This window comes from Sebastes umbrosus, chromosome 6, assembly GCF_015220745.1.
Source record: "Sebastes umbrosus isolate fSebUmb1 chromosome 6, fSebUmb1.pri, whole genome shotgun sequence".
In the NCBI taxonomy this organism is placed as follows: Eukaryota; Metazoa; Chordata; class Actinopteri; order Perciformes; family Sebastidae; genus Sebastes; species Sebastes umbrosus.
The window spans coordinates 34,226,310-34,253,408 of NC_051274.1; the positions used below are offsets into that span (position 1 = coordinate 34,226,310).

General features: G+C 37.8%; 3 protein-coding genes across 11 annotated transcripts; 1 reads left to right on the plus strand and 2 right to left on the minus strand.

Moving 5' to 3' along the window:
- Positions 1-1,235: 1,235 nt before the first annotated feature.
- On the minus strand, positions 1,236-4,957 carry taf10 (TAF10 RNA polymerase II, TATA box binding protein (TBP)-associated factor). Its single transcript, XM_037773287.1, has 5 exons — positions 4,551-4,957; positions 3,684-3,841; positions 3,215-3,279; positions 2,270-2,384; positions 1,236-1,565 (listed from the first exon to the last, which is right to left on the minus strand). The coding sequence occupies exons 1-5, from the start codon at positions 4,693-4,695 to the stop codon at positions 1,476-1,478; spliced, it is 573 nt and encodes a 190-aa protein (XP_037629215.1). The 5' UTR covers positions 4,696-4,957; the 3' UTR covers positions 1,236-1,475.
- A 1,944-nt stretch (positions 4,958-6,901) lies between these two features.
- On the plus strand, positions 6,902-15,861 carry zgc:154075 (uncharacterized protein LOC556929 homolog). Of its 4 annotated transcripts, XM_037773224.1 has the most exons (14): positions 6,905-7,036; positions 9,099-9,201; positions 9,558-9,642; positions 9,747-9,820; positions 9,908-9,967; positions 10,228-10,335; positions 10,535-10,591; positions 10,691-10,821; positions 11,787-11,841; positions 12,755-12,847; positions 12,994-13,128; positions 13,345-13,446; positions 14,844-15,005; positions 15,190-15,861. In XM_037773224.1, the coding sequence occupies exons 1-14, from the start codon at positions 7,023-7,025 to the stop codon at positions 15,316-15,318; spliced, it is 1,308 nt and encodes a 435-aa protein (XP_037629152.1). In that variant the 5' UTR covers positions 6,905-7,022; the 3' UTR covers positions 15,319-15,861. The 4 variants fall into 4 exon arrangements, with proteins under 4 accessions (XP_037629153.1, XP_037629154.1, XP_037629155.1 ...); XM_037773225.1 differs by lacking the exon at positions 15,190-15,861 and having other exon boundaries at positions 6,902-7,036; positions 13,345-13,459; positions 14,844-14,999; XM_037773226.1 differs by lacking the exons at positions 14,844-15,005; positions 15,190-15,861 and adding an exon at positions 13,569-13,587 and having other exon boundaries at positions 6,902-7,036; positions 13,345-13,472.
- A 547-nt stretch (positions 15,862-16,408) lies between these two features.
- Positions 16,409-25,725, minus strand: LOC119490044 (coiled-coil domain-containing protein 114-like). Of its 6 annotated transcripts, none has more exons than XM_037773217.1 (14): positions 25,648-25,725; positions 23,402-23,469; positions 22,987-23,086; positions 22,448-22,637; positions 22,245-22,346; positions 22,063-22,122; positions 21,811-21,938; positions 21,372-21,547; positions 19,647-19,769; positions 19,474-19,556; positions 19,210-19,378; positions 17,794-17,972; positions 17,517-17,614; positions 16,409-17,325 (listed from the first exon to the last, which is right to left on the minus strand). In XM_037773217.1, the coding sequence occupies exons 2-14, from the start codon at positions 23,445-23,447 to the stop codon at positions 17,145-17,147; spliced, it is 1,635 nt and encodes a 544-aa protein (XP_037629145.1). In that variant the 5' UTR covers positions 23,448-23,469; positions 25,648-25,725; the 3' UTR covers positions 16,409-17,144. The 6 variants fall into 6 exon arrangements, with proteins under 6 accessions (XP_037629145.1, XP_037629144.1, XP_037629143.1 ...); XM_037773216.1 differs by lacking the exon at positions 25,648-25,725 and adding an exon at positions 24,948-25,253 and having other exon boundaries at positions 23,402-23,471; XM_037773215.1 differs by lacking the exon at positions 25,648-25,725 and adding an exon at positions 24,928-25,253.
- Between the last annotated feature and the right edge of the window lie 1,374 nt (positions 25,726-27,099).

Below are 27,099 nucleotides of genomic sequence, written 5' to 3' on the forward strand. Positions count from 1 at the left end.
GTAGTACAACGAAATTAGATTGTGACAATCCCATAGGTGCTAAAAAAGATAATACAATAAAAAAAAGAGATAGTGCAATATAAATATAAAAAAATATATAAAAGATAATACAATATAAAATATAAAAATACAATTTGTATATTGATGAGATGACAGTTTTGCCAGATTACAGTTTTGCCAGATTATTGCACAAAGTGTCTGTCAGATAATTATATAATTATTGCACAAGTAATTTTGTTTAGTGATATTGACTGGAAGAAAGTTTGGTCCTTACCACAAAAGTTCCTTCTAACTAATAAGGTAAAAAAAGGTGTAATTTAAACAGATCCATAGATTCTATCCAGATTGACATAGATGATACTTATTTCTGTGAATTACATCCTGAAACTTGCTCTCACTTATTCTGGTCCTGTAAAGTTACATATGAGCTGTGGAAAGATGTTAACTGGTTTATACTACAACATTTTACTATATAAATATTATATTTTATTGCTATGATTACAGTGCAAAGGGAGTAATGCATTTTTCCTTATTAATCTAATTTTAATTATCGCCAAATAACCACATTCACCAATGTAAATTTACCAAAAAATAATTATTTTCTTTGTATTTTTGAAAGAAATGGAACAATAGCTGTCAACGATTTCTTTCTCACCAAATAAAAAAGCTATAAAAAAAATGTATGTATGCAATATCTTCAAAATGTTTAGTGAACGTATTGTCGTACTCGCATGTTTTTATTTATTTTATGTTGGATTTGTTTTATTTCTGTTGTCCTTTATTTGTTTATGTTTTTGCTTCATCTGTATGTGAGTGATTCTTATGTTTCCTTCTGTAACACTATATACTGACTGTTTGAAATAAAAACTATTAAAAAAAACAAACACTTAAATTGTAAAACCAATATCTTTTTTAATCCAGTAGATGAGGTACTTTATTAATCCTTCTTATAATACCTAAACCTGTCCATAAGCCCCATTCAAAAACATATCGTCCTGTTAACGGGACAGTCAATCAGCGAAATTAATAATCTGAATTTACATTATGCTCTTTCTATAATAATTTAAAAAATATATATATATTTTAAAACAACCTTTGCAATCATCTCTAATAATACATTTTAAAGGAGCTGCATTTTTATTTTGCACAATAATATTTTTAGTATCAGAGTGTCAGAAAATGTAATCTACTTCTACTTCTTACTTGTTTTTTGGACAGATGAAACATCTCACAGGTTTTTTGTAAGTGTTTTATTTTCACAATAAAACTTAATTATACAGTTTAACATAATGCAAAGGTGGCTCCACAAAAAAAAATAACAAATGGCAAAGTGACTACAAAGATTTGTCAAACTGTGCTAAAGCACCATGATAAAAAAAAAAAAAAGAATTTAGCAATAACGGTGTTGTCAGACTCTGGTTGGTCAGCAGGGAGATAAAACTAGCAAAAGCAAAAAGCCTTGAAGACAGACAGCTCTATGTAAAGTAATATGGTTTCTTGACATTGACGCCGTATTCTGTGAGGGCAGGAGTCAGGTCCTCCATAGTCAGAGTGTACTTCTTATCCTATAAACAAGAGAAGAAGAAAAAAGACAAAATCAGCAACTATCAGGAACAACATGATCAGAGATAGTTACTACCTCTGTCTCCATCTTCTAACAAGTCGTTTTTTTCTCACATACAGCAGCACATACAGTCTACGACGGAGTATTAGGGCCACATTGAGGGGGAAAAAAATCGGAGATTTCGAGAATAAAGTCATATTACGAGAAAAAAGTCGTAATTTTATGAGAATTAAGTCATAACTTTAAGAGGAAAAAAGTAATTTCCTCCTCCTCTAAAGAGTCAGTTTCCCCATCAGGTCCGTGTGTTTCTTTCTTCTGAATAAACGCAGTTTCTTGCTCAATCTTTTCCAGGTCCTGATACTGATGATGATGTGGTGCTGATGAGCCAAAAGATGAAGTATTTGGTTATTTGTGAAACCTAAACTAAAGTAGAACTTCACAAGACGCTCCTCGTTCCTCATTTTCACACAGACTGCTCTATTTCCCCTCTAAAATAACACGTAAAATTACTACTTTATAATATTATGACTTTATTCTCATAATACTTCGACTTTTTTTCTCGTAAACCTATGTCTTTATTCTCGTAATATGACTTTACTCTCGAAATCTCAGATTAATTTTTTTCCCTCAATGTGGCCCTAATATTCTGTTGTATACAGTCAGTGTCAAAATAAAGCACATGTTAAAAATTAGAGAAACACTGACCTTTGTCTTACTCCTTGAGCTTCCTGAGGCGGTGCCCTTCATTTTACAGTACTGCAGTGCATCATTAGCAATGTCTGAGATAAACTTCTGAGAAGCAAGGGAGATCAGACGGATTCTAGAGAAATGAAAAAGAAAATTATTGTTGTGGTTTTCATTCTTTCATGTGTCTATCTATCTATCTATCTATCTATCTATCTATCTATCTATCTATCTATCCATCTATCCATCTATCTATCTATCTATCTATCTGTCGTGGAAAAAACAAACCAATAGATCAGATCAAAGAGTTCCTCTGATCTCAATATCACTTTTCACTTCCAATAAATCATTAAGGCAACTATCATAAAAGGTGATACTAAATGGTCGACTAGGCTCAAGAAGATAAGTATGGAGGACTGGTAGCAGTACTGATGTGTCATTGTTGTGAAATAAACCCCATCAGGGCGATGCGGCAACCCGACGCGAAGCATTGCCCTGTCGGGGTTTATGTCACAACAATGACCCGCTGGCTGGACATAATCCCGTTTATTACACGGCTACTTACTTAAGAAATCAATAACCTGACACAAAATTGTTCTGCCAGAGTCCGACATCTGAACTGCATCCATAGCAACGGTCTGTTATAGAGAAATAACAGACCGTAGAACGCCGCCATTGACCAATCTGAATGGAGTATTACAGATATACAACAGCTCGTGAGCTTTTTAAAACTCCATTTGATAAACGTCACACAGGCCTGGCAGTCAATCTAACGTCAAGTCAGTTACTATTCTCTTTCACACATTCAAAAGCACTCCACAAACACTCATTTTGTGCCTGCCCTGTAAGTCTAATTGTGACACTGTCACTTGTGTCATTTAGTTCCATGGGGTATTGGGCAGACCCACTCACACTGGAGCTTGAAGGTAGCCTATACCTCATAGTGTCAGTCATTGTTGTACTCACATTCTTGGATCAGAAGCCTCAAAGCCAGCCCGGTTAAGGTAGTAGCCTGTTACTGCATCAGGAATCTGAGGGGAAAAAAGAGCAGACTTCAGCTTGTGGTCAAGATTCACATTCGCCCACTTTCACTGCGACAGGCACTTATTTGTGAAGAACATTATTACTGTATGTCTGTCATTCAGTGACGATCGGCCAAATGAACTGTGGCAGGAACACTGGTACAGCCTCTGACCACTGAAGGAAACTAATAAAGTGCTGCAGGATTGAGTCCTAAAACGTCTAAATTTTCATTCAATTTGGTGATGGTGATCATTTAATGTGGCTGGCAGGGTAGACAAACTTGCCAGGTGTTTACAACGTTAGCCAGAATTTAATTAATAATGCAGTGTTTTGAATTTGTGGTCTGTCCGACAACGTGTCCCCATCTGTGAACGCAGCATTATAGTGAGCTGACTGACAAAACTTGACTTACTGTGGGAGTGTACTCTTCCAGCTGCATGAGGAAATCTGCCAGGGGCGTGGTGGAGAGGGCCGGCTTCACATCTCCATTGGTGATGCCACCAGGAACATAGACGCCGTTGGAGACAGATGAGTCTGCTGATGGTGTCACCATGGCCGCTGAGGCTGAAGCTGTAATACAGTACCAAGTGTTTGGGATGAATTGATTTTGAATAATAAAAAAAAACAAAAACTATAAATACCTTATACATTTTACAGATAATGAGATGTTACAGTATTCACTTCTATGAAACAGTGTTATGCAGAAAGGTTGCACAAAGTCCACACATGATGATGCATGAAAATACATGACGTACTTATATATATATATGTATATATACACATATATATACATATATATATATATATATACACACTGTGGTGTGAACTGAAGCTCCTATATATAAGCTGTGTGTGTGTGTGTGTGTGTGTGTGTGTGTGTGTGTGTGTGTGTGTATGTGTTGTGACTCATCATCCATCTCCAGTAGAAATAAACTAGCTGTGCTCCCTTTAACTAACGTGTTGAGCACATCAACATGCACCATAACATCAGTAGAAGTCATAAAGTGACATAACGTTACCATCAACATGGATAATAACATTCTACTACAGTAGTAGTAGATCATAACATCAGTAGAAGTGATAAAGTCAGGTGTTGTTACCGTTAGTAGATCATAACATCAGTAGAAGTGACATAACGTTACCGTTACTGGATAACATCAGTAGAAGTGATAAAGGTTCAGGTGTTGTTACCGTTAGTAGATCATAACATCAGTAGAAGTGACATAACGTTACCGTTACTGGATAACATCAGTAGAAGTGATAAAGGTTCAGGTGTTACCGTTAGTGTTGACCGCCGGGATGCTGCTGCCGGTGGTTGTTGTAGCTGTGTTATCATTAGAGATGCAGTTACTAGCAGCTGAAGAGGTGGTGGAGGTCGCAGCGGTAGTAACAGACTGATTCACGGTGTCAACATTCATGTTCATGTTATTAACGGTAGCTAACGAGCTAACCGAGCTAGCACTGAGAAACCTCCTAATGTGTCTTAAAGCCTGATCGCTGCTAAACAGCTCTACACTAGTCTCCTATGAAACACTGTGGTGTGAACTGAAGCTACTTGAGTAACTCTGAGAATGTTTAAATCACTGAATTAGTCGCTAGAGAGCATCGGGATGTTTGCCGCTACCGAGCAGCAGAAACATAAACTCACGCTGCAGCTAAACGCGTCATGTGACCGTTTCCGGTATGAGTGGATCGGATCTGACGGAAGTAGCCGAGGATTTCCGAAGACCGTCTTCTTCTTCTTCTCTTGGTTAAATGGTGGATCGCAAACAGCTTGGATGTGCATTACCGCCACCTACTGTACAGGAGAGTGTACCGTCACATCATTTCACCCTATTTCTTATATCTACCACAGAAATAATATTATATATTACTATTTAAATGATATGTATCCCTACTACCAAACCCCATGCCCCCGACTCCCACTCCTTCTGTTCCCAGTAATATAACCAGACCCATGGATGACTGATCCAGCCTCTCTGACTTTATAATATATATATATATATATATATATATATAAAATATATAAAAAAATAAAATATATATATGAAAAATCTGAACATGTATATGAATCTACTGTATTGAACTTTTGAAATAAAGTATTATATATAGCAAAATTATTATTTTATATAATTATATATCTATATCTATATCTATATCTATATAATTATATATATAATAATATTAAATAATGATTTGTATTATATATATATATAAATACAAATTGTTATTTTGTATTTATATACACTATTATTTATTATTCTATTATTAATAATCTAATATTAATATTAGATTATTAACATTATTATTATTTATTAATATATTATTATTTGTATTTATATATATATGTGTATAAATACAAATTATTATTTTATATTATTATATATATCTATATATATAATAATATAAAATAATACTTTATTTCAAAAGTTCAAAACAGTAGATTCATATACATGTTCAGATTTTTCATTACAATTCTGCAAATATATTTTACAGTATAAAAATAATATAAAAATAAAATAAATTATACCACAAAAATAAAATGTAATGAAAGGAAAATATTAATTAAAAACAAACAAAATAAATAATAATTAAAAACAATCGGGGTCTGTCAAACAATTGGAATAAATTATAAATGTCTAAACAATTTAAAAGTTTTAGCCAATTTAAATTTTTTGAGTTTTAAGTTATCAATCATAGTCAAATATGTTTTAAAATCAGTATCTTTTATAATAAAAAAAAGGAGGGTATTCTTTTAAGCCATTTTATGTGTATAATATTTTTCTAAGATAATAATCAAATTAATTATGTAAATCTCATCTGCCAAAAAACTGGGATTATTGTTAGTATGATGTGTTTTTCGAAATGTTTTGAGAGGTCCTGTAAATCAAGCCAAAAAGAAGTAGCATGAAAACAATCTATAAACACGTGTTCAATAGTTTCCCTATTCGCAATTGTTTTTGTTTTTTGGGGGGATTTTTATTGAACAAGTTCAAATTTACAAACAACATGGCTCATAGATCATTGCATTAGAGTAAAAGGACAAGGTGCATACAGAACAAGAACAGATAAAATATGTAAAATTATACATGAAAATAATAATACATTAAATTAAGGGCTATAGGGCTGTATTCCTGTAATTCATATTCTTCTATTACACTAAGAAGTTTAAAAGCATTTTTGTTTTTCATGACTTTAAGGGCTTTGATGTAAGAAAGAAACTCAGAATGAAACACATTAAACCAGGTTTCACTTATATAGGTTTCACTTCCATATACTTTGATTTGTGCAAATATCACAACTGCAGAAAGAGGGTCGTTTAAGGTCACATCTGAGTCATCGGTCATATGACAGCTGTCATGTAAAAATAAAAGAAATCAATACCAAAACTCCACATTAGTCTTAATAATTAAAGGTGAAAAGAGTCTTTAAAATAACAACTCTATCAGCCTGGTACTTCCATAGATCTTATTATATTAATGACTTATTAAAATTTCCAAGCGTGTGAGTTTCATATTGGAGTGAATTTTAACGAGTTTCAAACAAGTAAATAGTTTACGAGGGTCAGTGAACGCAGCAGAAGCCTGGATCACACTGTAGCCATGGTAGCAGGGGCCGTTACGTCACTCAGTGCCTGCTTTACGGCTGTTGGTCCGCAGTTGACGTGTTGTTGTAGTCCACCTGACTGACTGGGATGAGTCTGTAGTCTCTGGATCACCGCGGAGGACAGACAGAAGGTTTGGACAGCTGTATGGGACAAAACAGGTAATGAGACAAACAGACACGTCATAGACAGACATATTATATTATTATTCATCAGAAACACAGTTTTAAAATGTTTTAATGAGCTATCTTCCTGTTTTACTCTGTGTTAACCCCCTCAGACCCCTCAGGCAGACTGACTTCACTGTCTTCCAGAGGCTCTAGTGGGTTCCGTTTTAGCGCTAGAGTGATGCCACACATATCATATGAAACTAGAAAAACATAATGAATCCATTGATACCATGTCATGGTAGCATGTCGGGAAGGAAGGAGGTTAAAGAACGCTGCAAAGTTAGGCTACATTTTATGCGAGGGAAAACTGTCACAACCATTTTTAAAGGGGTCCCTTGACCTCTGACCTCCAGATATGTGGATGTAAATGGTTCTATGGGTACCCACCTAAACAGTCTTGAATCACATAAATTGGGTATCACTGTAAAGCTGAGACTCTGGTGGATCCAATGAGCCCAACTGGATTCATGTGTGATGATGTTAGTCCCCATAGGAGACATTTCATGGACCTCACTGCATAAAATGACCTGTGGTGACCTCTAGGATAATCACAGCCTCATGAAACTTTACAGCCACAAACTAGAGACCTAGAGCATTCAGAGGATGGATGGATCAAACTAGAGACCTAGAGCATTCAGAGGATGGATGGATCAAACTAGAGACCTAGAGCATTCAGAGGATGGATGGATCAAACTAGAGACCTAGAGCATTCAGAGGATGGATGGATCAGACTAGAGACCTAGAGCATTCAGAGGATGGATGGATCAAACTAGAGACCTAGAGCATTCAGAGGATGGATGGATCAAACTAGAGACCTAGAGCATTCAGAGGATGGATGGATCAAACTAGAGACCTAGAGCATTCAGAGGATGGATGGATCAGACTAGAGACCTAGAGCATTCAGAGGATGGATGGATCAAACTAGAGACCTAGAGCATTCAGAGGATGGATGGATCAGACTAGAGATCTAGAGCATTCAGAGGATGGATGGATCAAACTAGAGACCTAGAGCATTCAGAGGATGGATGGATCAAACTAGAGACCTAGAGCATTCAGAGGATGGATGGATCAGACTAGAGACCTAGAGCATTCAGAGGATGGATGGATCAAACTAGAGACCTAGAGCATTCAGAGGATGGATGGATCAAACTAGAGACCTAGAGCATTCAGAGGATGGATGGATCAAACTAGAGACCTAGAGCATTCAGAGGATGGATGGATCAGACTAGAGACCTAGAGCATTCAGAGGATGGATGGATCAGACTAGAGACCTAGAGCATTCAGAGGATGGATGGATCAAACTAGAGACCTAGAGCATTTGGAGGATGGATGGATCAGATTAGAGACCTAGAGCATTCAGAGGATGGATGGATCAGACTAGAGACCTAGAGCATTCAGAGGATGGATGGATCAGACTAGAGACCTAGAGCATTCAGAGGATGGATGGATCAAACTAGAGACCTAGAGCATTTGGAGGATGGATGGATCAGACTAGAGACCTAGAGCATTCAGAGGATGGATGGATCAGACTAGAGACCTAGAGCATTCAGAGGATGGATGGATCAGACTAGAGACCTAGAGCATTCAGAGGATGGATGGATCAGACTAGAGACCTAGAGCATTCAGAGGATGGATGGATCAAACTAGAGACCTAGAGCATTCAGAGGATGGATGGATCAGACTAGAGACCTAGAGCATTCAGAGGATGGATGGATCAAACTAGAGACCTAGAGCATTCAGAGGATGGATGGATCAAACTAGAGACCTAGAGCATTCAGAGGATGGATGGATCAAACTAGAGACCTAGAGCATTCAGAGGATGGATGGTCTATGGTGGGTCTCAGAGGGTTAATCAACCTACTTAAATTTAAATTGTTAATTTAGTCCACCTTCAAATGATGGCTAATCTATATCTAGATGTAGTGAATAACAACCCAGATTATAGGAAGTACGATGTCCCGCTGTAGAATGTACCAACCTTTGACTGGTGAGTGTTTATATTGCCTCGGGTTATTGTGTAAAAAGTGTTTACAAGCTTTGATTTGTGTTAAAGTTCACAGGGAAACAGAATGGCCGTCCGTGTCATCGTGGTGGGAGCTGGCTGTCGAGGGGAGATCTACTCCAGCTACGCATCCGTCCACCCTGATCGTGTTAAGGTAAGGATGAATCTTAATTGACTGTTTATAAAGACATATTATGGCACCAAAATCTCTGATCTAAGATGAGAAAATAGACAATATATTCATGAAAGTATAATGTCAAGTCTGTCACAGTACAAAATCATCAAATCCATGTTTTCTCTAACAACATAGGTCAGTTTTGATCATAATATTGTTGTTTTTTATTTGAATACGGGGCTTTTGCTCATATTTTCCCTGTTGTATTGCTACTTTATTTAAGTAAATGATCTGAATACTTTTTAATACTTTTTTTCCCCAGGTATTAAGTTGTAATGTCTAACTAACAGAGCTCTTGTTATGTCCAGTTCATTAACTCAACTTCACCATTTCAGGTTGTCGGAGTAGCCGATCCAAGGAAATTTGCTCGCACTAAACTCCAACAGCAACACAAAATTGGAGACGAAAACGTATTTGAAGGTGAGCACCAAATTAAATTAAAAAAAATAAATAAAAATGCATTGAATTGTTTATAATTATCTGCCTCATACTAAATGATTGAATGCTCTTTTTTTCTAAACTAGACTGGCAGAGTTTAGCTGAAAAAGAGAAGTTTGCAGATGCAGCGTTGATTTGTACTCCAGACCGCCTTCATAAGGTAAACATACAATATATACTGTAGTATATTCTGTATATATACAGGTATGTGTAACCCTCATTCTATTGAACCAGTTTGTGTTCACAGGAACCTGCTGTGGCTTTTGCAAAGAAGGGCTACCATGTTCTGCTGGAGAAACCGATGGCGGTGAGTGTTTTTGTAAATAAACATAAACCATCTTAATACAGAGCATAACTTGATTGACTTTTACAGTAATTTGTTTCATGTTAGTTTGTAATTCTTTATTTTGATTAAAAAAAACTACATAATACAACTTACAACATTACATTTTAGATTATATTTTCTTCAAGCACATTGCAAAGTTCAGAAGAGATGCTATTTAGTGTCAGTAAAACTTTCTTCTCTGTCTGTGATTGTGTGACGCTCGTCGCTTCATGTGACTTCAGACAACTGCTGAAGACTGCACGGCGATCGTGGAGGCTTGCACTCAGAGTGGCGTGATGCTTTCGGTGGGTCATGTTCTCCGGTATCATCCCCTCATCCACAAAATAAAGGTGAACATTTTTCTGTCAAACAAAGACGTCTGTTAGGGTACCTTTTTAAAAAGTAAACCTGAGTTTTAATAAGGAGAGTGGAGCATATTTTGATAGTTTCAATTACAGAAACATAAACCTTTTTTCACACTGTGACAAGTGGTGAAGAAAATCACAAAATGCAAATGATGTTTTTACCTTCTTTATTTTTATTTTTTAGGAGCTGCTGGATGCCGGAGTCATCGGTGATGTGATGCACATTCAGCACCTTGAGCCGGTGAGAAATAAAGACCCCTCTTCATTAAACAGTATTCCTGCTTCTAGTACATGATGTTTTAGACTGTTACAGATTAACCTTGTCGGCCTCTCGTTCCAGGTCGGGTTCTATCACTTTGCTCACTCGTTTGTTCGGGGGAACTGGAGGAATGAATCAGAGAGCTCTTTTGCTCTTTTGGCTAAATCGTGCCACGACATCGACTTAATACATCACTGGGCCGGAGCACGCAGGTAAACCATCAGACAGCCGTCAATGATCGACAACGAGCTCGTCAGATGTTCTGTCAGAAGTAAGATGCAGTTAAAGGTGCAGTGTGTAGGATCTGGCGGCTTTTAGCGGTGTGGTTGCAGATTGCAACCTACTGAGTATCCCTCCGCTCACTCCTCCCTTTCCAAGACTGCGGTAACGTGAGCTGCTGAGTGTAAATTCTTGGTAACGCTGTTTACCTCGCTCCGAGTGTAGTTGCCATTTGCTGGAAAATTTCAAATCAAACTTAAATTAAAAGGCCACTGACGCACCGTGGGTATGTGGATTACAAGATGTACGTGTTTCTGATGATTATCCAAAAAAAGCAAGCAAACGAAGCACAAAGGAAACATGGATGTCGCTGCCTCTCTTGTTCTGGTAAAGAAACCATAAGCCCACCCAGGTGCATGCTGGTCCTACCTACCTATATAACCGCGGTGCCCACAGTGTTACCTAATTCATAAACCAATTACACAAAAAAGGAATATACTAAACAAGAAAATGTTAAAGATAGGGTCGACGATGTTGGAAAGCTAGCATAATCTGAAAGTAGCATGGCCTCAGGAGCTCCGTCTAAACGCCCCGGTGGCCTTCAGGTAACGTAGAAACGTGAAAGTCTCTCTCTAGAGCCAGAGTTTGGTTTGTCCGTTCTGGGCTAATGTAGAAACATGGAGGAGCAACATGAAGAGGACCCGCTCCATATGTAGATATAAACGTCTCATTCTAAGCTAACGAAAACACAACGATTCTTATTGTCAGGTGATTATACACTAATTATGAATAATTATATTCCATTTCTGCTCCCCTGAAATGTTACACACGGTTCCTTTAACACTGTTGTTGGACCTCAGTCTCTGTCTGTGTTTTCAGCTGGACGAGGTCGTTTCCTGTGAGGTCCTTCTGTCCTTTCTGAGATGAATCATTAACTTTGCTGTTTGTTTCTTGGCAGGTGTGTGAAAGTGTCATCATTTGGATCCGTCAGCCACTTCGGAAAAGAAAGCAAGGTCTGTGGTCTCTTCACATTATGTGGCCAAACACAAAGAAATCATCTCTATCACCAAAGAAACCAGTACAGATACGAACAAACTGTTTCTGTGATCATATTTTTCTTTTCCTTTTTATTGTAGAGCTCTAAATGTTTTGTAAAACAGCATGTAACATAATAGCTCTTAAATCCCTTTCAGCGTTGCAGAGGTTTTGTGTCGTTAAGCAGCACAGTCACATGTTTTAAATACACAACAGGGTCAAAAGTGTCCTTAGGAGGCAGTACGTCCGTCGGCATCCCCTCAATGTCCACACATTGTTCCATTAAGTAGGAAATGAGTCATATTTTTTGTCCATTGGCCCAGAGAATACATAAATGTACAGAGAGGAAAAATAACATGTTTATTTATACTTTAAAATAGGAGAGAAGAGAAGATAAGTATAGAAAAGGAATTGAAAAAGAATAAATAAATAGATAAATAAATAAAAATGAGAGATAAAGTTAGAAAATAGAAATAAAAGAATAAAAAAATAGAGTAGGAATAATGATAAATAAAGAAAAAATAAAATAAAAAGAAACAAAGTAAATAGAGATAATAAATCACAATAAAAAAGTAAATAAATAAATAAATAATAACAAAGATGAATAGAAGACAAAAAAATTAAAATCCCCAGGTTGTTACATATTCATTGAGTTCACATCAATTAAGAAAAATTAAGTTATTGGGGACCACTTAGTTAAGAATACATCTGTCCTTTTTTTGTTAGGGGGGGGGGGCTGCGGCCTCAACCAGGAGACTGTAATCATCTTCCTAGCTATTAAAAGTAGGACTCTGAGTAGTAATATCCGATTGTTATCTTACATTTCTGCATTATTGCAAACAGAAATGTCTAAACTAAGCATGAATATGACTTTGCTCGTGTTTCTATCAGCCAACAGGTGCTGGAAGCCGCTGCCTGGATTGTTCAATAGAAGGAGACTGTCCTTACTCAGCATGCAAAATCTACCTGGACAGAGTGAAACGGGTTAACACTTCAACACATTACTTTCACCAATTATTATCTATTATACTTTACAATCTGTGAACATAACATTCAACTTGCTATACATGATTTCATATCTATGTGTGTGTGTGTGTGTGTGTGTGTGTGTGTGTGTGTGTGTGTGTTAGGGTCACACTGGTTGGCCTGTATCCGTCATATGTCCGAACTCGTTCCCCGACATCGAGTCAGTGACCGAGGCCCTGAGGACCGGACCGTACGGCCGCTGTGTCTACGAGTGTGACAACGACGTCTGCAGTAACCAGGTTAAAAAACACCGGCTCTATAACACACACACACACACTCTTAGTCTCCACGCCACAACGTACTGTACCATTAAGGTTTGTTGCTGCTTAAATAAAACCTGGACGTACCAGTATCCATGGTGATATAAATTATAAGGTCAAAATATACGGTAGGATCAGAATACTTTCAGTCTGCCCTAATCTGGTATCTGGTTGTTATCTGTTCTGTTGGTCCAGGTTGTGAACATGGAGTTTGAAGGGGGTCTGACGGCAGCCTTCACCATGGTGGCGTTCTCCGAGGAGATATGCAACCGAAAGACAACCATCTTTGGCAGCAAGGTAGGACAGCAAGGTAGGACAGCAAGGTAGGACAGCAAGGTAGGACAGGAAGGTACTGTAGGACAGCAAGGTAGGACAGGAAGGTAGGACAGCAAGGTAGGACAGGAAGGTAGGACGGTAAGGTAGGACAGGAAGGTAGGACAAGAAGGTACTGTAGGACAGCAAGGTAGGACAGGAAGGTAGGACAGGAAGGTAGGACAGGAAGGTAGGACGGTAAGGTAGGACAGGAAGGTAGGACAAGAAGGTACTGTAGGACAGGAAGGTAGGACAGGAAGGTAGGACAGGAAGGTAGGACGGTAAGGTAGGACAGGAAGGTAGGACAAGAAGGTACTGTAGGACAGGAAGGTAGGACAGCAAGGTAGGACAGGAAGGTAGGACAGGAAGGTAGGACGGTAAGGTAGGACAGGAAGGTAGGACAAGAAGGTACTGTAGGACAGCAAGGTAGGACAGGAAGGTAGGACAGGAAGGTGCAACAGAGTATTAGGGAAACATTTAGGGAAAAATAAATAATTTGGAGAATAACGTCATAATATTACGAGAATAAAGACAGAAGTTTATAAAGTAGTAATTTTACGTGTTATTTTAGAGGGGAAATAGTGTGAAAATGAGGAACGTGGAGCATCTTGTGAAGTTATACTTTTCACAAATAATCAAATCCTTCATCTTTTGGTACATCAGTACCACATTATCATCAGTATCAGGACCTGGAAAAGATAAACTGTGTTTATTCTGAAGAAAGAACCACACGGACCTGATGGAGAAACTGACTCTTTAGTGGAGGAGGAAATTACTTTATTCTCGTAAAGTTATGACTTTATTTCTCGTAAAGTTGTGACTTTATTCTCTTAATATTACGACTTTATTCTCTTAAAATTAAGACTTTTTTCTCGTAAAGTTATGACTTTATTCTCATAATATTAAGACTTTTTTCTTGTAAAGTTATGACTTTTTTTCTCGTAAAGTTGTGACTTTATTTTTGTAATATTACGATTTTTTTTTTCCTTAAGTAGTATGACTTTATTCTCGTAATATTATGACTTTTTTTCTTGTTGAGTTATGACTTTATTCTCATTAAATTACAACTTTTTTCTAGATTTTTTTTCCCTCCATGTGGCCCTAATAATCCGTCGTAGATTAGCTATGGTATGAAAACTCACTTTTCAGTCAACGGTTTGACCGATTTTTAAAAAAATGTCTTCACATTTGTGCTCGCCAGAGAACATTTATAACAAAGGAAATTTCAAAACTTCAGTTGCAGGAAGAAATAGGTTAACTGTAATGTAATTATTAAAACCAAATTTAAGTTACTGTATCATGGTATGACCAAACAAAATCATATAGTGATACATGTGGCCTCGCATCAGTTAAATAATACCTATGTAACGTCTTCTTCTCAGGGGGAGCTGTCATGTGACGGCCATGAGATACGTGTGTTTGACTTTCTGACCCAAAGAACCACAAAGCACAAGCCACACGATGACACCCCCAGGCACTTTGGCATGATTGGACACGGTGGAGCAGACTACCACCTTATGGATGCCTTCGTTTCTGCTGTGGCAGTGAGTACTTCTAAATACTAGTTTCTGTTGTTGCAGTATATGAACAGCGTTGATTTGAAACATTAAGAATATTCACTGTACCTGTTGAGGAGGCACTAAGTTCATGTGTAGGACTTGGAAACGCTGACTGCGATGGTTGAGTGTGTGTGTGTGTGTGTGTGTGTGTGTGTGTTTCTCAACATAGAACAATGATCCATCCCTGATCCGCTCGGGTCCCAAGGAGACGCTGCTGAGCCATTTGCTTGTGTTTGAAGCGGAGCGCTCGCGGCTGGAGAGCAGGGTGGTGTACTGTGGTGACATTGGGAGGAGCTAGACGACTGAAAAACACATGAAAATTATTTCACCTTAAAAATCAAACACTATAATGAAGCTCTCTCTCTCTCTCTCTCTCTCGCCTTTACTCATCAGCTGACTCTGGCTGTTCACTCTTTGAAGTTAAACCAATCAGCTAAACTGACGGCCAAATTATGAATTGTAATGATTTAGTTGATATTGCTCAGGGATTTTAATACTGTGTGTTTGTGTGTGAGAGTGAACCTGTTTTTATACTCCCGCAACAACTTAGTCTGTCCTTGTTTCCAGAGCAGACCTCGGAAACTATTTAACTTAGGAGCTTCAAATGTGGTATGATGGTTGACAGTGTGGTGTAGTTGTGCCTGTTGGGGGTTAGGTTGGGGGCCTAAATGTTTCATAATAACAAGCTAGATTGTGCTCAATAGACTAATTCCATTAGAAGTACTACGCCAAGAACGTTGTTGTTCATTGTGTCACATTGTTATCATTTGTTGATTAAGAAGTGTTCATGTAAAGTATTTTTTTTTTAATTTCTAGTAAAATCTGTGTGATTTAAATTGTCTTTGAATTGTCGTTTGCTCTTAATGTCGTCCCACTTACTATCTATCCATCATCTATCTACCACACACAATAGGACTCGTGTGCAGAATATATCTCAGGATATTCATGAGTGCTGACCAGTTTGTTGTCAGTTGATCTGTCACTCTGAACAGCGTTGAATCCTCAGAGAGGAGACACTACGGGCAGAAAACATCATCGTTCATGCACTGGTCAACTTTGACGTTTTGGGCTATTTTGTTTCCATAACATGTTTTTTTTTCAGACTAGTGGAAAGAAAACATCCAAAATACACATTTAGGTGTTTATTTTATTACTTTGTATATTTGCGTCTGTAGATTTCTCCTAAATTCACCAAAAGTTAGCATTAGATAACGCCTCATTTGCATATTTAAACATTAAATATCAGAGAACTTGTGATATGAAAAATAATTGTCTTAATGTAAATAATCAAGTGTGGAAGTTTCATGGTGATATCTACAGTATTAGTTAGACATGTTTACCCTTTTCACCTGTAGTGTCTTGCTAAATGTAAGAAATTATACAATACATATCTTCAAAGGCTGATTTCTTTAAATGAGTTTTTTCTCAGAAATCTCCACTTCAGCAGCTTACATCCACCAAACTTCCCAGTTTCATTCCTATCGATATCCTGAAGGTTTTTACTCAGGGGTTTGTTCAAATATCATTCACAGTCTGATTTATATTATATTTTAAACCTAAAAACATGGCGGAAATGTTTTTTTATGGCTGTTGACAGAGTTATAAAAATTGATATTCAAAATCTTGTCTAAAATCTTTTGACTGCAATATGTCAACAAAATGAAACAACCTGGCTTTATCCAATGTTCAGATTTCTGTTCTGAAAATGTGTGCAAATTAGCACAGATTTGATAAGATAATGCCTCATTTGCATATTTAAAAATACATTTTCAGAAAACTTTTAATACAAAAAAAAAATGTGTCTTAATGTAAGTTATCAACTGGGGAAGTTTCATGGTGATATCCAAATACTACTGAGCTATGGAGAGAATAATACATTAAACAACTAAAATAAATAAGTACCGCTGACTGTGAACACATATGCATTAATATACAATATACATAAATATGCCATTAGCTCTCACATTTCTTTTAAGTCAATAACAGATATATTGAAGCTTCAGATCATATTACGTCCATCTAAACAATCACTAAAAATCATACAGTATAATACAGCTTTAAGGAAATGTAAAAGCTCAGCACAGACTTGTTTCCAGTAGCTCATGGCAGCTCTGAGGAGCAGAATCAACCGTTAAGATCAGGTAAGTCGCTATTCCCTTTCCTCCGGTTCTGAGGGGTAACAAAAAGAAAACTTTCTCTTCTTTTCGGCCAGGACATCTCATTCTCGATCAGTTTCAGGAGATCCTTTCTACTCGTTGGCTCCGATGCCTCCAGCAGCACCGACTCCACCTTGTCCTGGTCGTCGCTGATGATCACAGACATCACACACGTGCAGTTTATTTTCAAGCGTACATCAAACCAAAAAGCTACCAAGAGGTTGATTAATGATTATGGTATCGCTAAGAGTCTGCCTGTGACTGATTATTCTGTATGATTGATCTTTGAGCGTCATGTCTGATACCTGCAGACTTATCAAGATGAAATAGAAACACCTACGTAGGTGCAGGAGTGGCGACAGCAGCAGTGGTGAGGTTGGCAGCTGGGGGGGTTATTCCCAGGAGCTTCCCAGCAATGCGGCCGAGACTGTCAGTGTCCTGGAGGAGAGAAAGGATATTTATTATGTGATAGGCATTTTACATCAGTTTTTAAGCTCCCATATTCCATTTTCACAAAAAAGAGGTTGCTAAGAGACCCCCATGGCCATGGCGGGCGATCCCGACTGACTTTACTGTCCTTCAGAGGCTCTAGTAGGTGGTGTTTCATGTCCACATACCCACTGGTTAGGGCTCTCCTGGTAGTGAAGGAAGGACTGCAGAGTGAGGAGCTCGATGACTCGGCTCTCCACCCTCCTCAGGTACTCGATGATGATTTCATCATGGACGCCATCAGAGGAGCCCAACTGGTCACAAGTCACAGAGCTGCCGTAGCTGATCTGAAGCAATGATCCAACACCTAGTACAAGTAAGTGAGATATAACAACAAAAATTACAATACTTCTACAAGACTGATGTTATTACACTTATTCGATCTTCCACTGTAAGAAGAAACTTTCATTGTCTACCAGGTTATTAACTATTTACTATACTTGTCTATACTTATTCATGTATACTATAGCTCAGTCATTCCCAAAGTCTGGGTCGGGACCCACCGGAGGGTCGCGGGAGATTTTTATTGCAGAATTTCTTCCAGAGTCTTTTAATCAACATTTATATCTGCACTATGAGCCACATGAAGGAGCCTGAATCTTCATATTGCTCTGATAACAGTAGCTGAACGTTGAATCTAATATGAAAGGCTAGTGTACATCCTGTTTGTTTTACTGATGAGAGAAAAAAAATGAGAGCCTGTTAACTCCAACTAAATGCTTTTATTTGGTCTCATTTATCATGTGTATATGTTTTCAATAACACATGTTGTGATTTATCAAAGGTCTCCCTTTGAAATGGCTTGTTCACCTATTCAAGATAATATGAAGTGATGCAGAAATGGCAGTCAGGAACGTTCATTTACGCACAAATTCACTCTTCTCATGATTTATAGATAAGGTCTATTGTGAATTGGGTCGAGATGGTTTGTCATTTTTAAAAAGTCTCCAGAAAAAAGTTTGGGGAAACACGGCTATATCTGATGACAGGTGCTCTTGCTGGTTCTGCTGTCAAGATTACATCTACTGTTGCTGCTCAACACAGAGCAGATTTACGTGAATTTAACAACACAAGCGCTTCTTGCCTCTGTTTATGTGACCAAAGTGGGGAGGGATATTTAGACTTCGGACATGAGGCAACCAGAATCAGGGGCAGAGAACCAGGAAATTCCACCAATAAGGGGCCTTTATTTCGGATGAACTAATATTATTCGAGAATAAAGTCATAACTTTCTGAGAAAAAAGTCATATTCCGAGAACAAAGTCATAACTTTATGAGAAAAAGTCTTAATATTATGAGAATAAAGTCATAATATTATAAAGTAGTAATTTAACGTGTTATTTTCTTTTTTCTCGTAAAGTTATGATTTTATTCTAAAAATATATTTTTTTGTGTTACCTTCATCACAATGCTCAAATGTTTTGCAGCTCCAGACAGATTTGTTTTTTGGGGTTTTTTTTGCTTAAAATGGCTCTTTTGACAGTAAAGGTTGCTGACCCCTGGACTAGACATTCATATAGCGTATATGCTATATCTTGCTGTACCTTTTTTGAGCTGATCGAGGAGCTTTTCGATGACCTCGGCACGCTTCTGATAACCTGCCAGCTGCTGCTCCGTTTCCTCTCGCTTGATGGAAACTTTCTTCTGCAAAGCCCGATGCTGCTCCTGCTGCCGCTGCTCCTCAGCCACTACGATCTCCCTCTCATCGCAAAGCTTACAGTCCAAGACATAACGGAAGACAGCGTACAACTGCATTACATTTGTTTCCCTTCTTTATCTCTCTCCCTTTCTCTTCAACACACACCAACCTGAGAGATCTGCCTTTGAATGCTCTCTGCTTCATTGTGCTGATAGTTGACAAATTTCAGTAAAGTGTAGCTCTGCTCCTCCACTAATAAAAGAAATAGATCACAACATATTTTGATTGCTGATTAAAAATGCACAATTTCCATTGCCTCGGTCATTTTTAATGGGGACTTACTTTGTATGAAGTTCCTGACCAGTGTCTCCAGGTCGCTTTCTTCTGTCTTTGTGAGGATCTTTTTGATCGCATCCTCAAACTCTTCCGCTCCCAATTCCTCAGACTCCAAATTCTTGGGCTCCACTGTGGGGACAAATGAAGTGAAACTGAAGTGGAACTCACACACTGCAAGGTCCTTACTTTATCTATCATACCCGATGGGTGAATCTTGCACCAGAGTTGCTGTATATACTATAAGGAATGATGTACAGCACTTTTTTGGGGGGGAAATTAGTCTTGGGTTACAGAGCTACCCCCCATGGACTTGTATTGATGAATGTCTCCTTATTCAGCTTATTACTGACTTACTAAAGGTGTATATCATTTAAAATGGCATATTAATTCAAAATGATTAGATAAAGAAAATTCAAAGAATAGCTCAGCACGACTGAAATCACAGAAATATTGCAGTAATATTGTAATATAAGATATAAACACTTAATTGTATGTGTGTGTATTCAAACTGTTGTGCTCTCAACAGAAAAACCTTCTATTTTTCTCTTTGTCAGGCATTAATTAGTCAAGCAGTAACATCTTTTAAACACAAGGTGTCACTAGTTCATTTGATTAGAAGTCAACACATACGCTGACCAGAGGCCTGTACTACGAAGCAGGATTTGGGGTTAGCGAGGTAACTTCAGGGTTAACCCTTCAGGGCTTTCCGTTCTACGAAGGTGGATCACTTCTTACCGGGGTAGATTGCCATGGTAACTGATGCTGAACAGCTAACCTGCTCCAGATCACCATGGTAACTGATGCTGAACAGCTAACCTCCTCCAGATCACCATGGTAACTGATGCTGAACAGCTAACCTGCTCCAGATCACCATGGTAACTGATGCTGAACAGCTAACCTGCTCCAGATCGCCATGGTAACTGATGCTGAACAGCTAACCGGCTCCGGAGCGGGTTATGTTCCAGATAAGAGATCAACTCGTATAAAAGCACCGCCTACTGACCAATCAGAGCTCTATGCGGTGATTGAATGTTAATATAATGTTTATCACTTTGAATTATGTTTTTATATTTATTTTTTTTACTTGCTCTCAACAGGGACTGTTAGGGCTGACCCGAATGCTTCAAAGCTTCGACCGTTGCCATGGTAATCGATTTCCAAATCAGTATTTGACTGCTTTGTTTTTTTGTTTTTTTTTATTGTTGGTTTTTTAATGTATATATAAAAGTATGTAATTATGTATAAATCCCCAAATGGCCAATGAAATAAGGAATAATCCCACACATTAAGTATTATTAGCTATTCTCAGACGGATATCGCTGAGAAGTGCGTGTGTGTACAGTAGAGGGAGATAGAGACAGACAGAGGAACATGTCAGCCTGCTATGCTGCGAAGCTTCCAATACCTCCGAATACCTCCGAATACTTCTCATCAAAGCTTTAAAGCCCAAAAAATGGTATTCAGGACAGCCCTCGTTTACCTGCATTCAACCAAAGCCTGCTCAAACATGATTGGTCAATACTAATAATGGTTTCTCTCACTGTTCGATGTTTTATTTGGTGTGAAGCACTTTGTAACGGCATGTTTTAAAAGGTGCTTTACAAATAAAGTTTTACTTACTTACTTACTACTCGGACAACAAACGGAAACCAGAACCACTTCCAATGCCAAAATCTTGTCCCATTGCCTACAGATTGTCATGTGACTGCAGAATCTGTTTACAGAGATTACCTTTTCTGTGGTCGACATCCTGGCTGGTGCGTGCCACAGCCTTTATGTCCAGGAAAACCACAGAGTTGCAGTAATGATACATTTCTCGTTCCAGGTTGCTCATCTCTTTGATGCACAGAGCCATGTCCTTAGCATTCTGATCCACCAGCATCCTCTTTCTGTCACGGATCTTCACACTAGGTGTAGCCATAAATATACAGTACAACAAACTGGACAGTTATACATTGTGTATGTACTTCATCTTCATGAATCTAAGATGTTAGCTATGGTAAAAAGTAAGCAGATACATTCAACTGCTTCTTTGTAAGCACATTAGTCACTGTCAAAATAAATTAATCTTCTTTCCTGTGCCTGATAAGTAAAAATATGAATATGCACTCTAACCTAACAACTGTGACAAGAAATGCAACTAGACTTAGAGTTCTGCAGAGTGGCTTACCTGTCATCGAAGGCTTTAGAGCATTTAGTCATCAGGTTACAAATATCCTTGTGAGTTGCCTGCAGCTCCTGGATGAGATAATACAGAGTTAACTCTCTGGCACCTCTTCCTTGGTATTCCCCCAGTTGCTAAATATCGGCAGGAAGTAGCAACAGCAAAATGCTAATTTAAGAACTGACTGATGTTAAGTGATCGTACCTTTTCCAGACAAGATTGAACATGTAGGAACTGTTTCTTCTCTATCTGCAGTACCTTCAGCTCCTCCCTCAACTCTCCATTTCTGCTCATCATCTTATTGAAGCATTTGCGATCCTAGAATAGAAAAATACCTTAAAGTAATGTTTATGTTTACTAGTAACAGGTGTCACAAATACGAAGTGGGTGCAAATCTAATTCTAATTTATGGTAAAGTTAATTCTCTGTGTAACACTAACCTTGTCCAGTTTGTTTTCTATATGGCGAATGTTTTTCAGTAAGTTATGTGTAGTTTCCCCACGAGCCTTCTTTCCTGCCAACTTCCTCTCCCATTCTAAAATCTGAAAACAAAGCAAACAAATAGGGGCACCTGCGGTAAGAAAAACAAGGGAAATACACTGTGTGGCATTCTGTGATTGGTCCATGAGAAAACACTATTCACCTGATCTTCCAAAGATGCCACTTTGGCTTTTTCTGCGTCAAGCTCCACATCTATTCTGTCTCCGCAGGCCAACATGGCAGTAAGGTCTTGAGCAACGCAAGCATCAGTCCAACGTTTAAAATGACTCTGAGAGACTCTGAGACCGCGTAAAAGCTCTTCACGTTCATCCTGGAGCCTCTGGATCTCTCGTCTGAACACACAAACACATAAATACACACAATGTTTGGAAAAAACCTGTGAAACATGCAGAGGATATAACAAGTTACGCCTCAGGCACACACGAAAACATAGAAATGCCTTTAAAAGCTACATAAATCTAATTATTTTGAGTATTAGCTGTTGTTTTTACTTCATACTCTTACTACTTAGGATCTACAAGGCATCCTAGACTGGCATAGTTTGCTTCTGTCTTGGGTGATTAAATTCAATGACTAAAAACACACTTTATTAAAGATGATGGTATTTACGGAGGCTCAAAACATCCTTGAATCTCTGTAAAATGTCTCTGGATCTGGCAAAAGATAAAAGAAGCCACTTACTCGTCTCTTAAGATGAGGTTTTGGGTTTTCTTAGTATATTCCCGCTTGGCTTCCTCAGCTCTGCGATACTGCAGCTGCAGTTTGTTCAGGTCTGTTTCAGCTGCATTCAAAATATATGTTGAAGCTATGTCCCATTTCATAATCATCAAAGTTACTGTTCAATCAATTAGCTATATGTTTAATTTGGGTCATAGAAAGGAGGCATTTTCTATCATTGGTGTGAGAGATACCTAACAGTTGGCTCATCAGATTATTGTGAATCAAGCAAATTATTATTTATAATGTGAAACAGCCCTCAAGTAACATGTTTGTACACAAAAATGCAGCTGTAGCTACATTTGTTATTGGTTCAGACTGGTATTTAACTCTACCTAGAGTCTGGGTAGCCTGATGTAGTAGTTAATGCATAACTTACAAACATTCAGTGGTACTTGACTTCTGACAGCAGATGATCGACTCATGTTGAATCACGTTATGGTCCACCTGAAGAATAAAACAACAATAAAGCTTTAACCCAGAGGTCAGCAACCTGCCTCTCTTCAGCTCCTCTCCAGTGGCTCTCTGTGCATTTTAAAAAATGGAAATGAATAACTGTTTTTTGTTTACATTTTCATTTTTATTGTCATTGTTGTAGGTCTATAGTACGACGGAGTATTAGGGCCACATTGAGGAAAAAAAATTAATCTGAGATTTAGAGAATAAAGTCATAATATTACAAGAATAAAGTCATAGTATTACAAGAATAAAGTCATAGTATTACAAGAATCAAGTCATAATATTACGAGAATAAAGTCATAATATTACAAGAATCAAGTCATAATATTACGAGAATAAAGTCATAATATTACAAGAATAAAGTCATAGTATTACAAGAATAAAGTCATAGTATTACAAGAATAAAGTCATAGTATTACAAGAATCAAGTCATAATATTACAAGAATAAAGTCATAATATTACAAGAATAAAGTAAGAAGTTTAGGAGAAAAAAGTCAGTATTATGAGAATAAAGTCATAATATTATAAAGTAGTAGTTGTACGTGTTATTTTCTTTTTTTCTCCTTAAATTATGACTTTATTCTCGTAATATTCTGACTTTATTCTGTAATTCTCATATGTTTTTTCCCTCCATGTGGTCCTAATACTCTGTAGTACATTGTCTCTGGTCCCCACTGCATTAGACTGATATACTATATACTTAGACTATAAACTGTGTATAAGCTGTATAATGTTTTGCGGCTCCAGACAGAATTATTTTTTTTGCCTAAAATGTCTCTTTTGATAGTAAAGGTCGCTGCGCCCTGCGCTAACGTTAACAGATTAATACCAAGTTGAACATTATGTGACAACAAAGGGACATTTACAGCATATAACATTAACCTATCTAACATAACGCTAACTAGCATTAGCCTATCTAACATAACGCTAACTAACATTAACCTATCTAACATAACGCTAACTAGCATTAGCCTATCTAACATAACGCTAACTAGCATTAGCCTATCTAACACTGGTTGCTACTTTAGCCATAGATACATAATGCTGCATTAACGCTAGTTAAAATAATATACACGTTTTAGTATATTACCACAAATACTCAGTGTTAACAAGGTAAACATGTTTAATCTCAGGTAGTTAACATCAGATTGAGATAGTTAACATTAACTAGCTAACTGAGTTATCGTTAGCATTATTTAACCAGCTATAGTAGATAACATGACTGAACTGGTTAGTCTCCTCAGCTCTAACTCTGCTTAACTGCGTTATAGTTAAAGCTAACTCTACGTTAAGTTAGATAGTTAAAGCTATCGCTAAGTTAACTGCGTTATAGTTAAAGCTAACTCAACGTTAAGTTAGATAGTTAAAGCTAACTCTACGTTAAGTTAGATAGTTAAAGCTATCGCTAAGTTAACTGCGTTATAGTTAAAGACAGTTACATATACAGGTCAGAGTGATTTACCGTCAGATGGAGACCAAGATGTTTCAAAGTGTGTTTACCGACTATGTTGGATAAATAAACCATCAACTTTAATTTAGTTAGAAAGGTGAGTTAGTCTCCAGTAGCAACAACTATAACCGTTAGCCGTTATTATTTGAATTCCATCTACCGTTAGCTACCGTTAACTACCGTTAGCTACCGTTAACTGCCGTTAGCTACCGTTAACTACCGTTAGCTACCGTTAACTACCGTTAGCTACCGTTAACTGCCGTTAGCTACCGTTAACTACCGTTAGCTACCGTTATCTACAGTTAGCTACCGTTGACTACCGTTAGCTACCGTTAGCTACCGTTAATTACCGTTAGCTACCGTTAGCGACCGTTAACTACCGTTAACTGCCGTTAGCTACCGTTAGCGACCGTTAACTACCGTTATCTACCGTTATCTACCGTTAACTGCCGTTAGCTACCGTTAGCGACCGTTAACTACCGTTAGCGACCGTTAGCTACCGTTATCTACCGTTAACTACCGTGTCTTAGTTAGCCAACGTTATCAATGTGCTGAGACGTTAACAGTTAACGTTACACTAGTTAGTTAGTTAGTTAGTTAGCTAGTTAACTAGCTGGTTTACATCAGAGACAAACCGAATGAAGTACAATAAAATAAATCAATAATGAATGAAACTTAATAGCAGTTCATAGCTAGGATAACACGTGTCACAAACATGGGGCCAGTTTTGCAGACACCAGCAGGTGGCGGTGTTTACGACTATCACTGCAGATAGACAGTCATCAGGGCCCGAGCAGCAGCACCGTGGAGCCAGCGAAGGCTCTATTGAAACTCAAGTGTTTCTTATTATTCTCCCAAATGAATCACCTTCTTGACGACCTTAGCATCTCAAAAAGTTGTTAAACTTGGCACACTTTAAGTATTTTAAGGGTCTCGGGCTTGGAAAATTCGGGCTAGGAAAATTGGACAAAATGAGCCCCTTGCTCTGGTTTCACCTACATGTATGAAATTTGGCAGACAGATGTATCATGTGGAGACGCAGAAAAAAGCCTCTTGGAGGTGTGCCCAAAACTCAACAGGAAGTCAGCCATCTTGAATTGTATGTGCGATTTTCGCCCATTTTTGGCGTTTTATAGGCCGTGTACTTTAACGAACTCCTACAGATTTAATCAGATCGACTTGAAATTTGATCAGAACCATCTTAAGACCTTGAGGATGAAAACGTATAAAAATGGTGAGTTTTCACTGAACGACCTAACTGTGGCGTGGCGGCCTTTTTGAGCCATTCGCCATGAAATAGGAAGTTGTTGTAACTCGACTGTACATAGTCCGATCTGCCCCAAATTTCTCAGGCATGATGAGGGTCCAGTCCTGAGGACATTTACATGCAAAAATATACTCATAGCCCCGACCCAAGATGTTAGCCCCGCCCCCTTTCATAACTCATGAACCGTTTGTCGTAGAGTCTTGTGTCGTTTAGTTTTTTTACTGAAAGCATTTAAAAGTTAGTGAAGGATGCTCTGAATTTGCTACAACAATCAGTATCGTAAAAAATAACTTTCCTCCTTGTGGGATTCAGCTGTTGTCTAAACTTGCTGAAGCAGAAGATGCCTGCAGGTATCTTTCCGGAAGCAAATGCTGCTCATAGTTTTCACCATCATCATGCTTTTTGTTTTATAACCATCAGTTTTATTGTAATAAATAAGCAAGTAAAGCTGAACAGGTAATCACTGTTCACGCAGTCTTCTACAGTAGGCAAGGCAAGGCAAGGCAGCTTTATTTGTAGAGCATATTTCAGCAACAGGGCAATTCAAAGTGCTTTACATAAACATTCAAGAACATTGCGACTAAGTGCAAAAGAACATTAGGACATAATTAAAACAGTTATAAAGAAATAAAAACATTAAAGATTAGAAAATAAAAACAAGCTACAAATAAAAGCTATAGGATAGAAGCTAAAATAGAATATAACACACAAGAGTAAAAGCTCTAGTGCAGTATATAAGATCATTATCTGGTTTAATAAAAGGCAGCAGCAGCAAACAGGAAAGTTTGAAGTTTTGATTTAAAAGAACTAAGAGTTGGAGCGGTCCTGCAGTTTTCTGGGAGCTTGTTCAGTATTACAGTACAGTATTACTCACATTGCATCAACAGCTCCACATTTTTA

Bases quoted from the DNA above. Each gene is read 5' to 3' on its own strand.
- taf10 (XM_037773287.1), bottom strand. From the start codon at position 4,695: ATGAACATGAATGTTGACACCGTGAATCAGTCTGTTACTACCGCTGCG. The intron at 3,280-3,683 runs GTAAGTCAAGTT...TTTTCCCCTCAG, and splicing joins TGGAAGAGTACACTCCCACA to ATTCCTGATGCAGTAACAGG. The intron at 1,566-2,269 runs GTCAGTGTTTCT...TCTTGTTTATAG, and splicing joins GCTCAAGGAGTAAGACAAAG to GATAAGAAGTACACTCTGAC.
- zgc:154075 (XM_037773224.1), top strand. The intron at 9,202-9,557 runs GTAAGGATGAAT...TCACCATTTCAG, and splicing joins TCCACCCTGATCGTGTTAAG to GTTGTCGGAGTAGCCGATCC. The intron at 13,447-14,843 runs GTAGGACAGCAA...TCTTCTTCTCAG, and splicing joins CAACCATCTTTGGCAGCAAG to GGGGAGCTGTCATGTGACGG.
- LOC119490044 (XM_037773217.1), bottom strand. From the start codon at position 23,447: ATGAGTCGATCATCTGCTGTCAGAAGTCAAGTACCACTGAATGTTT. The intron at 23,087-23,401 runs GTAAGTTATGCA...TTTTGAATGCAG, and splicing joins TCAAGTACCACTGAATGTTT to CTGAAACAGACCTGAACAAA. The intron at 22,638-22,986 runs GTAAGTGGCTTC...TTGTGTGTTCAG, and splicing joins AACCTCATCTTAAGAGACGA to ACGAGAGATCCAGAGGCTCC.